This window comes from Canis lupus, chromosome 1, assembly GCF_011100685.1.
Source record: "Canis lupus familiaris isolate Mischka breed German Shepherd chromosome 1, alternate assembly UU_Cfam_GSD_1.0, whole genome shotgun sequence".
NCBI lineage: Eukaryota > Metazoa > Chordata > Mammalia > Carnivora > Canidae > Canis > Canis lupus.
The window spans coordinates 41,657,987-41,670,538 of record NC_049222.1 but is presented as its reverse complement, the minus strand read 5'-3'; the positions used below and the strand labels follow the sequence as shown (position 1 = coordinate 41,670,538).

The window sequence follows — 12,552 nt, the reverse complement described above, 5'->3', positions numbered from 1 at the left end:
AATTAAAATAAAACCCCAAATAGGAAAAAAAAAAAACAAAACACTTCTTCCAGGGAACGGTTCTTAAGTCCCCTCACTGGGACTCACTACTCCTTTCTCTCATGTAACTTTAGCTTCTAGAACACATGACTGAGTCCATGTTACATTAATTTGTATTTATTGATTTGATCTTCCCTAACACCCTATTCCATGATTACATTTAGTTGAGTTTGATGCTTCAAAAAAACATAAAGCTTGCTAGAAGGCAACAAGGGATATTAGTTCCTGTTTTCTGCTAACACACAGCGAGCTTGGGACCATGCTTCACGGTGTTCTTGCAAAATGATTTTGCCTGTCCTTTGAGCCTGAAGCAGCCTCCTGTAGAAAAAACTGCCTTTATTTTGTACTTTCCTTCTTACTGCTAAGTCAGAAAAATCTTAATATAAACTTCCCAAATTGCAAATTTAGAAGTCATTTCCTTCAAAGGACATGTGTATAATGAAACTTAATACAGACATAATCCCCCAAACAAGACCCTCTAGTGTCTCCCATCCTGATAATTGGGTCCAGAAATTTGTTGATTCTTCAGAGTTCAAATGTTTTTTTTCCCTTCCCTTAGAAGTTTAGTGGAGAAGTTGAGGGCTGACTCTGATTTCTCTGGATTAGGGTGTGGTGCCATGCTGGATTTTAGCTTCCGGTTCACAGGATATAGTTGGTGCATCCTCCAATTTTCTGCTAACCTTCAGCATAGAGGTGGAAACAAATACTATAGGAGAGACCATTGCTTAAGTGAAACTGTGTAAACTATGGGTGTGTCTACTGATAAGGATATGGTGATAAATGTACTGACTGGCATGTAGGCTTTGGTGGTTTTTGTTTGGTTTTTAGGGAAACCTGGTAAAAGCACGGTTGGCCGCTACCCAAATAAATCATTACAGCACAATATCCTAACCAATGTTTAGAGAGGGAGTCTAAAATCCTCCAATGGAAAGTATTTGTACATAAGTCTTGGCCTTTGGCTTCATGCATTTGAATCCAAATTGGCTTTCTCTGGCCGCTTTCAAGTAGGGATCCCATTTGTCCTTCCTTGCCGAGGCAGCCTGGGGGAACAGCCTGCTGGTTTCTCTTCCAAGCGGATCCTGCCACCCATTTCATCCTTAGGGACATATTTCTACCATAACAGACCACAGAGAATATAGCTCTTATCTTCCTGGCCGGTCCCCTAAGATAATAACTCAAGTTCTGCCGATCATGTGGGAAAACAGACAGTAAGAAGGCATGGGGTGGGGAGAATCACAAATCTTCAGAAACTTTACAAGGATGTAGTAGTTTGAAGTCTGAGGTTGGAGAAACTTCGATTGAAATCCTAGCTGAGCCATCCATTAGCTATGTGGCCCCAACAAACCTATTGGAATCTCAGTTACTTCATGCATACTTTGGTTTGGGGCAGGGGTGATGTTGAGGAAGCAACTGTTGAGAACCTATCATCACATGTCTGGCACTGCGATGGATGCTTTGCTTTTCTGCAATCCCCTGACATCTCTGGATTATTGTGCAAGTTAAATTCAATAACATTTTGCATTTATAGCATTTAACACAATGATCAGGACTCAAGAAATGCTCAGTAAAAGTCTTTTGCTGAAGAAAAGAAATTATGACAGTGACTCTAGGCCCGCCCTCTTTCGGAGGTCATTATATTGTCCATATGACACCCTCTGAACATCCCAAAGCCCTCAAAACATGGCACACATACACGAGGTATAAAGGACAAGAATTATAGCTGAACACAACTGGTTCACTTAGTTTCCCCCTAAAGGACACCTCACAATCTTTTTGGTCTCTTTCACAATCTCCCTCCCACTGGCTCTGCTGGGAGTCCCAAAACTGGGTACTCTGTAATCCATTCTCTGCATGCTGTGCGGTTTCTCCATGGTATTCAGTGCAGTGCCAAGCACAACACCTACCAGCAGCATATTGACCTGAAACAGGACGAAAGCACAGAGATAGATAGATATATATATACTGCTGCATAGTGACAACATGTACCTTGGATAGTTAGTGCAGTACTGCGTGTAAATGTGGAACTCTTCACTCTGTAAGGAAACAAAAGAGACCTTTAGGGGCAAAAAAGCACAGGCATCAATATTCATTTAGAAACAATAAAAAGAAATATCATTCATACCCATATATTAGGCTCTCTCATCATGTGAACCTGTATGAGCTCCTATGGCAATTACCCACGCCTTTTTATCTACCTTGTTTCATACTAGAATCCATATAGACTTGAACTTATCTGAGTTCAATAAACACTTACTGAGCACCTGCTGTGTTAGGGGAATCTGAAGACAAAAGGGAAGAGGAGGAAAATAAGGTTTCTGCCCTAGTTATTTGTTGTTCTCCAGCGGATTTGCAATGTGAAAGAAAAATAGAAGTAGATAAAGTAATTATGATGGTAAGAACATGGTGGAAGTATGTGCAGGGCACAAGAAAACCGCTGTATTCTTTCAAGCCCTTGTGTACACAATTATCATTGCCTGCTGCCTTTCCCACTTCTTGCGTTGGATAGCCACGATGCATCCCTTGACATTGAATTTAGGCTTCTGGAGCTTGGGTGAGCCAACTGCTCCTCCTCTTGGCTTCCATAACAGCCAAATCTAGTAGCATTTACCAAACGACAGTGACATTTTCTCTGCATCTATGTCTCCCACTCTAGGCTGTGAGTTTCTTTAAGGTAGGAGCTATATTGTGTTTATCTGGTATGTATTGCTTTATTGAACCACCAAATCCCCCTCTTTTCTACTAAACTGAAAATTATTTGAGAGCAGGATTCATTGTTCTTATCAACTCTAAAATGGAATTACATTATGGAAAAGAGACATTATGTCAATTTAGTGGTATTTCATATTCTGCTATTTACTTTTTACTTTTTAAACCTATTTCATGCTAGATTCACATGTGACTCCAAGATAGGGACCTTTCTTTGTAACTTTAATGACCTTATTTTTAAAAAATTAATTTTAATTAATTTATTTAAAAGAATGTCTTAGAACCCTTCTGTTCACTTGACTAAGATTAGTTTAAAATTTTTTATTACAGAAAAACTCCAGCATGAGCATATTATATATATGTATGTGTATATAAATATTTATATATGTAAATTTATTTATATAAAATTTACATATATAAATATTTATAAATATAAATATATATAAATTTCTATTTATATATATACACATAGAGAGAAAGAGAGAGAATGGTATGATGAATTACCAAGTGTCTATCACCTGACCTCAATAGTAACTCATGATCTGCATCTACCTACTTCCTGTTTTCTCATCCCTCTAAAGCAAATTCTAGACATCAGATCATTGCACTTGTAAAATATTTTAGTATATAACTCCAACATAAGGACTTTAAAAAAGAGGCATCACCACAATGCCATTATCACATTTAAATGATAAATTTAAATATCACATTTAAATATTATGGAATATCATGGATGTTCAATGGTTACTATTTAAATTTCCTATCTTCTTAATTTTCTTTTTTTTAAATAGTTTACCTATTTGGACTCCAAATAACTACAAAAACCAACTGGTTGATATCTCTTAAGACCCTTATCATCTATAATTCCTCCCTTTATCCTTTCTCCCCTTGCAATTCAGCTGAAGAAACCAGATAGTTTGTCCTACAGAGTTTCTTATGGTCTGTTTTGCTGGTTATATCACTATGATTTATTTTATTTTTATTCTTTTCTATGATTTCTTTTAATATGTTCCCCTTCCCCCTGCAGTTGTGAGGTTTAGGGGAGGTTTGAACAGACTTAGGTTCCATAGTTTGGCAGGAATATATCATAATTGCATTGTGGTTCCATCAGGAGGCACAAAATGTCTACTTGTCTCTCTTTTTGTGATGTTAACCACCACTGGTAATTATTGCCTGATGTATTAATTCATTAGGAGCTGCCAGATGGTGATAGTTCTGACTCCACTATTCCTCCCTCCTTTTTAAAGCCAGAATCTTTCCAAAAAAGGAACTTCCTTATATTAGCTGTTACCCTGTAGTTTGGCAAAGACAGGATGAATGCTCAATTCTTGTCTTAATTTTCAAGATAATGCATTGGTTCTCTAGCATGCCGCAAAGGCCACCGCTGTGGGTTTTTTAATCACTGTGAATTCATGAATATAAACATACTTGATGAGTTTCAGTTGTTTTTAATCAATTATCTTTACTGATGCTGAAATGATCCCATCCTTGGCCAGTAGGAGCCTCTTCTTTTGTATTCATGACCTGACCTACAGACTCTGGGAGCTTCCTTGTTTTCTGGAATGACAAGATATTCCAGATCATCTTGTACATTTCCTGCCTCACACTCATTCTTCACAGGGCCCTGATTCCTTTTGGGTGCAAGTAGTACTCGGAGACCACAGTCTGGGTATCAGAGATGGTCTTGTTACTGGGTTAGTCATTATTCCTAGGCCCTTTCCGTGGACAGAGTTAGGGATATGGTGTTCTTATTTTTTATTTTTTTAATTTCTTTTAAAAAATATTTCATTTATTTATTCATGAAATACATGAGAGAGAAAGGCAGAGACGTAGGCAGAGGGAGAAGCAGGCTCCAGGCAGGGAGCCTGATGTGGGACTCGATCCCGAGACCGTGGGATCACGCCCTGAGCCAGGGGCAGGTGCTCAACCGCTGAGCCACCCAGGCATCCCGAGGAATATGGTGTTTTTAAAACATAAAATACAATCCTGGTTCAAACTTGCAATTTGGATTTAGGATTACAGTGTTTTTTAATTAGCCTCATGCTTACCCTGTGTTTTCTGTCTCCTACCAATTCCAGCTCAATGACACTAACATAAATACTCATTTGCTTTATCCCACAATACTCAATTTCAGCATAACAATACCAACACCACCAGATTTGATATCATTACTGACAAAACTTAAAAATGTATTTGCTGTATTTTTTCCATAGTCCATTTTAAAATCAGTTAGGATTTCTTTTGTGTGATTATGCCACAAAGTGGCTGTATCAGTAGGCTCATCATTTCGTTTTGTTTTCAACTGTTGGAGACTGTCTTTTTATCTTTAGTTTTATAATTATGAAAAAAAATATTTACATGGCTTCAGGGGTAACTCTATAAGAAAATGCATATTCAAAGAAGTCTAACTTCTCTTCCTTTCCTTTCTGGTCTATCCCTCCATTCCCTATCAATGATTAATTTTTAATTTTTCAGTTGAGTCTTTTTAAAAATTTTTAATTCCAGTGTAGTAAACATATAGTGTTATATTCAGTTTATCCTTGAAATAATACAAATTTAAATATAGCATGTCCTTCCCCATTTCTAGATAAATAAAAATGAGTTATTTTGCCCATATTCTCAAACCCATATATGTCACAACTACTTGGAGAGCTTGGTAAACAGAGATGACTGGATTGCATTCCCAGAGTTTCTGATTCAGTAAGTCTGGGGTGAGCCTAAGAATTTGTGTTCTAACAAGTTCCCAAAGGATGCTGGTGCTGCTGGTCTAGGGAGCACACTTTGAGAGCCACAGTGCTATATGCACTTTTATCCACTCTCTTCCAAACCCTCTCAGGAGTATATAGAGATACTCTTTGTGATTTCTCCTGCTTCATAGTACTCCATTATGTGGATATACCATGATGTATTCTTTTTTTAAGATTTTACTTATTTATTTGAGAGACAGAGAGAGAGACATGCAGGGACACAGGCAGAGGGAGAAGCAGGCTCTCTGCAAAGAGCCCGAGGTGGGACTTGATCCCGGGACTCTGGGATCACAGCCCTGAGCTGAAGGTAGATGCTCAACCGCTAAGCCACCCAGGCGTCCCTACCATGATGTATTCAAAGAGTTTCCTGTTTATAGACATTTGTTTCTATATACTACATATTTTTATGTATTATATATTTATACACATACATTTACTTATATACATATATGTGTATGTACATAGATGAAAATTTTCTATATATTGTATATGTTTATACATTGTAACAATTATTACTGTAAGAACAGCACCCCTTTGCATTTTTGTCACTGTATCTTTGGAACAGATTTCTGGAAGGAGGACTGCTGGATTACAGGATGGATTCAAATGTAATTTTGCTAGATATACTCAAATTCTCCTCCACAGGGTCTGTGCCATCCTATTCTTCCACAGTTAGAGCAGTGCCTCTTTCCCCATGGCCTCACCAACTTCATATGCTGCCAAATTTTCAAACCTAGTACTTTTTAAAAAACTTAAATTAGTTGCCAGTTTCCAAAAGTTAGAAGATCAAAATATCTTGATTTCTGGTTTCTCTTGAAAAAGTATAGATCCAGAGGGCCTGGTGCCCAGTTTCATGTGATACTTATGTCCTCACAACATAGGTACTTAGGTTGCTCTAGCTCCCACCTGGGCCACTCATATGATATATTCACCTGTGTAGCTCTGAAAGCACTGGAGTGTCCAGCCCTGGCTCCATGGACAAGATGGGCAAAGTGATTTGCCCAAGGTCATCTAGTGAATTAATGTCAGATGGAGGGCAGCCGGGTGGCTCAGCGGTTTAGTGCTGCCTTCAAGCCCAGGGTGTGATCCTGGAGATCTGGGATCAAGTCCCACATTGGACTTCCTTGCATGGAGCCTGCTTCTCCTTCTGCTTGTGTCTCTGCCTCTCTTTCTCTCTGTGTCTCTCATGAATAAATAAATAAAATCTTAAAAAAAAATAATGTCAGATGGAGCCTTTCTCTGGATTTGCTCACACACTCTGAGTTTCTTGCTTCTTTCCTGCCTGCTTCCTGCTGTATTTTCCATGGGATTGAATAATGTCAGGTTGACTTTCCTTAAGTTTAGGGACCTTTAGGATAATCTGAAATGCCAAACTTAAAAACAATGGTTTCAGGGGTTCCTGGGTGGCTCAGTTGGTTGACTGTCCAAGTCTTGATTTCAGCTCAGGTCATGATCTCAGGATCCCAGGATCAAGCCCCATGTTGGCTTCTCTCTGGTCATGGAGCCTGCTCAGGATTCTCTCCTTCTCCAAGGCCCTGACCCCCGCCTTGCACTATCTCATACTCACTCTCTAAATAAAGAAATAAAATCTTTAAAAAAAGGGGCTTCAATGAAATATATATAAATTACATCATATACTTGACCTACAATATACCTATTCCTAATAAAGCCTCAAGACTTCTGCACAATTGAGTTGCTGTACATTTTGTGACATTATGGCCCTATTCCAACATTAAATTAGATTTAGATTTAAATCAGCTGTCTGTTCTCAATATAGAATCAAATACATCTGTTTGACCTTAGATTTATAAGTTCTGTGGACAATCCAAATAATGGTTTTATGCAAAAAAAAATCAATAGCTCCTAGTTCATTAATCCTTAAATGCCTTTTACTCAATATATATGCTACCCCAAAACCTTTGTAGAAGTTAATTAGGGAAAAAGAAGACAATGATAAAGAAATTATACAAAAATAGATATTTCCTTCTGATTCAAGTCTGTTAAATTATAATTAGAGATGTAACAGTGAGACATTTAATTATGAAAGAACCCCCCCCCCCCAAAAAAAAAAAGAGATGGTTAGGGCTGGCCAGTTGGGCACATGGGGCACTCAGCTATTTATTGGTTGAATAACCAGAGTAAAGAAATTCATAGGATTTTAGGGTTTCTTCTGCCATGAGGTCCCTTTCTCTCTCTCATCCACACACACACACACACATATATATACATACACACACTTTGATTCCTGAGTTTTCCCTGGACACGTGAGAAAGGCTTAATATGTAAGTAGCATATGGGTGAGGTATAATGGACTTGAATTCATTCCAATGATATGAGTATTCAATGTCAGCACTTTTACGAGAATAATTTCAGTAAGTGGGTAGAGTGTGTGCGCACGCACGCACGTGTGCCTAGGGACCAAAGGGGGAAGGCCACCAATGGGAGGGTTGAGGAGGAGGTTCAGGGGAGGTTGGGTCTCTGAAGATAAACTTTTCTCTCCCTCCTAAATGCTGCCTAGGGTTGGCCCAGCTGGTAGTCCAGATAAAAGACAGAAATGAGGATGGAGGTGAAGGCAGGAAAGCAAAGAAACCTGCGCCAGGTATTCCTAGAGCCCTCCGAGCAGACAAATGGGAGCTGAATCAGCTGGGAGACAGCTTGGCCTGGCCACCAGGGAACTTTTATTTCTGTTCCCTCAAGGGAATGGCCCCCGCAACCCCTTGTTCTTTTATAAGCAGCAGGTAAGAGGTCCTGTATTCTCCTTTTGTCAGGAAGGATTTCTGTAACGTCCACATACCACAAAGCAAGGTCAAAGATGAACCTCTGTGTCAGCCCCAGTGATTCAGATAAAAGCAAAAGTCAACCGCCAGCTTTACCTCTTTCATTAATGGCCCCTCAATTAAAGCAATTTTCCATTCCTTCCCAGAGTGGAGCAGCTGGTTGTGTTGCAGAAAACGTAACATCTTCTAAATTTCAGGGTGCTGAGTGAAAAGCAGCTTGTGCCAGAACCAGACACTCTCACAGTTCCCTGCTTCCATGTGAAAGTGTGGAGTGCTGAAGTCAGTCTTCTAATTAAACTTGGCAATATTACAATGAAAAATAAGATCTGGGAGTTGGCAACGTGGCACATAAACAAACTTTTATGTGAATAATTAAGCCGGAGCTAAGCGTATGCTGGACCGTCTTTAATCAACTTGTGATTACAGTTACCAGTAAGAGCCCGAGTGTTTCCGATCTCTCCGATGTTGTTTAAAGGCTGTGGCTATTCTTACAGACCTCCTTTGATATGCTCGGCACATCTTTTTACCCGTTCTTCCTTCTTCCACTTTCCTCCTTTCTCAAATTCCTAACCCTTTACGAGAATTCATTAGGACACAGGCAACGTATGACAAGAATTACGTGTGTAAGCAAGTGTGTACATTTTACATGTTAACACGCCGACATCCACACACCTGCCCACAGTCAGGGGTGTTTGATATGCAAGCCCATCAACTGCCTTTAAGGGATCATGCTCCAAAGAAACCCAGAGTGTTATGTTTGGAATCAAAACCACAGGATGGATCTGTGGCGATAAGAAATGACCCTGTGAAACAAGTCCTGAGCCAGGTCAGGTCTCGGAGGTCACAGGGCACACTGGAGCTCTAAATGAGGTGCTAATTCCTGGTTGCTCCCCTGGCACCATCATGAACCTTGCTTAAACCCCTTACACTTGAAACCCCAACTGCAGAAATCACAGGACGTTTTGCTGCAAAGTAATTTCCACTTGACCTTTTCCAAACAAAAGCTGTGCCATGTTTAAGAGAAACTATATAGAGTCCTGTGGGCAAACAATGTAAAGGATTGTCTCATATGTTTCAGGGTCCTGGTGCAGAGTCTGAGCTGACCATTTAATAAGCTTGAAAGGTCAGATCCTTTTCTTCTATTTTTCAAAACCATGGATGCAGCTTAAGAAAAATGTGGGGAAACGAGAATGCATTTTTAAGATAAGAGATTAATTCTGCTTCTCTTTAGCAGCCCCCCATGATAATTATACAGCCTAGGCTAATGCCACACATATTTTTATAAAATACTAGATTCTAACAGATCTTTATAACAGGCCTTGAAATATTCTGTTTAAGTTTAACACACACACACACACAGGCAGAGACATAGGCAGAGGGAGAAGCAGGCTCCATGCAGGGAGCCCAATGAGGTACTCAATCCCAGGATCCTGGGATCACAACCTGAGCCAAAGGCAGATGCTCAACCACTGAGCAACCCCAGCATCTCTGTATTTAAATTTTCAAACATTATTCTATTCTGGGTCCCCACTAACCTTAATTTTTTTTTCTTAGGAAAGATGCCTAAACATCATCCAGTAACTATACAAGTTCTAGGTCAACTGCTAAGTTAGCATTTCCTAACTTAGTAGGGACACGTAACACTATTTTTTTTCCTTGCTAGTGGAAAAAAAAAAAAAAAGGAAAAACAAAGAGAGAAACTTGTGGCTAACTTCATCTAGTATGGAACCAACCAGTCATTTTAACATTAAAATGAAAACAATTTGCAATCTGTGTCTGTCTTGGTCGGCCCAGAGGAATGAACTCTGCTTACCTTGGATACAAAACATTCTGCAATGGCCACAGGATCATTTTCACAGTTTTCCAAATCTTGTAGAAGTTCACTAATAAAAAAAAAATAGTCAGAAAGTACTAGATTAATACGATGATTGAGAACATTTTATTTTTTTTTAATTTTTTTATTTATTTATGATAGTTACAGAGAGAAAGAGAGGCAGAGACACAGGCAGAGGGAGAAGCAGGCTCCATGCACCGGGAGCCTGATGTGGGATTCGATCCTGGGTCTCCAGGATCGCGCCCTGGGCCAAAGGCAGGCGCCAAACCGCTGCGCCACTCAGGGATCCCTGATTGAGAACATTTTAGATAACAAAGAGGTCTATACATTTATATGATGTTTACAAGGAATCTTTTTTTTTTTTTTTTAAAGCAAATGTTTAATAGTGGTCAAAGCCAAAGTACACACTCTGGAGGTGGGAGAGCAAGCAGGCCCAGAGGTGGCAACAGTTACAAGGAATCATATTTAGTTGAATAACTGAGGACCTATTGTCATGATATCCAAGGCTTAGATTAGGGACTTGCTTGAGGTCTTGGTGCCCCAGGGATTTATTTATTTATATTTTTTTAAAAAGATTTTATTTATTTATTCATGAGAGAGAGAGAGAGAGAGAGAGAGAGAGAGAGAGGGGCAGCGACACAGGCAGAGGGAGAAGCAGGCTCCATGCAGGAAGCCTGATGTGGGACTCAATCCCAGGTCTCCAGGATCATGCCCTGGGCTGAAGGCCAAACCGCTGAGCCACCCGGGCTGCCCTGCCCCAGGGATTTAAACACAGGTCCAACCTATAACTCTCCCACCTAGATATAAGCCCTGCCTGACATTTAGGTCTTCCAGACAGTTGGCATTGTCTGTACTTATGTTCACACACACTTACTTACTCATTCATCAAACAGCTGTCTAGGTACCAAATGCAGGCAAGGCATAAGTACAAACACATCACTGAGCCAAATGAGGTATGATCCCTCAGTGCTCGGAGCTCAGAATCCATTGGAAGACTCCAACATTCCATGGAAGTTCACACTAACAAATTTAAAATTATAAACAGAGAGGGGAGCCTGTCTGGCTCAGATGGTAAGAGCATGAGACTCTTGATCTCGGAGTCATGAGTTCAAGCCTCATGTGGGACACAGAGCTCACTTAAAAAAAATTAAAATTATAAACAGAGATAGTGCTTAAAGGAAAGGAAAGTGCTCTATTTCCTCAGATGACTATCTTATTTTTTAATGGCAGTAGTATTATTTTAAGTAAATGTATACTATTTCATTGTGTGGATATAGTATAATTAATGTGCCCAACCAACTTAGTTAAAATCCGATAAATAGAATTCCTGGGTCAAAGGGCATCATGCAGTTAATTCAGTTCCAATTGCACTATATATAGATTGTATTTTTATATATATATATATATATATATATATATATATAATGTTGTGTTTAATTAGAGGTATATTACAGATTTAATAAAAAGTTAAATAGGGGCGCTTGGCTGGCTCAGTTGGTAGAGGATGTGACTCTTGATCTTAGGATTGTGAGTGTGGGCCCCACATTGGGCATGGAGCCTACTTTAAAAAAATAAAAAACAAGTTAAATACTTCTACAGGAATTACAACAAAAACAATCTCTTCTTTTCTGTTTCCTGTTCTCTACTGCTACTCTCCAGAAGCATTCCCAACTTCTTGCTATTTCTGCTGTATGCTTCTATGGTTCTAAACATGCTGATATAGCATTTTCAGTGTTTTTCAATTTGAGATATTATTTACTTCTTAATTGCCCAAACTTCCCCTTGTCTGATCTCAATGATTTCTGTTATGAAATTTGATTAGATTAAAAGTCAGAGCTTACATTTTGAAGACTGTATAAATATTATTCTCAGCTGAGCCTGGGAGTGTACCATAATTACATTTCCTTTCTTGTACAACCATGTTTTCCCTGGAGTTAAAATTGTCTCTCTCTCTCTCTCTCGCTTAGTTTTCAAAGTACACATCACTAATTTATCCTCAAACTTTGTTCCGGAAGCATAACTCTTGCCTCCCTGTGTTTAAACATCAGATCACCTATTGGTTGTATTCTTTCTTAGCGATCTCGCTGCTAGGGCCCTTGGTCCTTCTGCTCTCATCTGAACAGGTTAACCTGCTCTCCACGCCTGCCAGATTCTCCCAACACCATCCTGATGATGTGCATCACCTGGCTCCTGTGTTAGATGCGCTGTTTCTTAGCTACCATTTTAGATGCATCCTTCTTTGGAAGAACACAAAATCCAAGGGCTGTCTGAGTAAAGGTAATAGGCAATAAACTTTCTGAGACTCTTCCTATTTTAGAATGTTCTCCTTTCACCCTTGGTTGATCATGTCATTGGATACAGAATTCTTGGTTGGAAATAATATTCTCTGAGTATCCGGGAAATTATCTGTTGCCTTATGAATTCCAATGCTGCTGTGAGGTCCAATAAC

The 12,552-nt window shown here is 39.3% G+C and overlaps 1 protein-coding gene across 4 annotated transcripts in view; it reads right to left on the bottom strand.

Annotated features, from left to right (window-relative positions):
* The window catches only part of PLEKHG1 (pleckstrin homology and RhoGEF domain containing G1), a 224,161-nt gene that overhangs the window by 35,447 nt on the left and 176,162 nt on the right, over positions 1-12,552 (bottom strand). For all 4 annotated transcript variants that reach the window (XM_038526322.1, XM_038526319.1, XM_038526320.1 and 1 more), the window contains 2 exons: positions 10,083-10,152; positions 2,026-2,072 (listed from right to left, as the gene is read on the bottom strand). In XM_038526322.1, the coding sequence (XP_038382250.1) occupies positions 2,026-2,072; positions 10,083-10,152 (117 nt within the window). The remainder of the gene's footprint in view (positions 1-2,025; positions 2,073-10,082; positions 10,153-12,552) is intronic.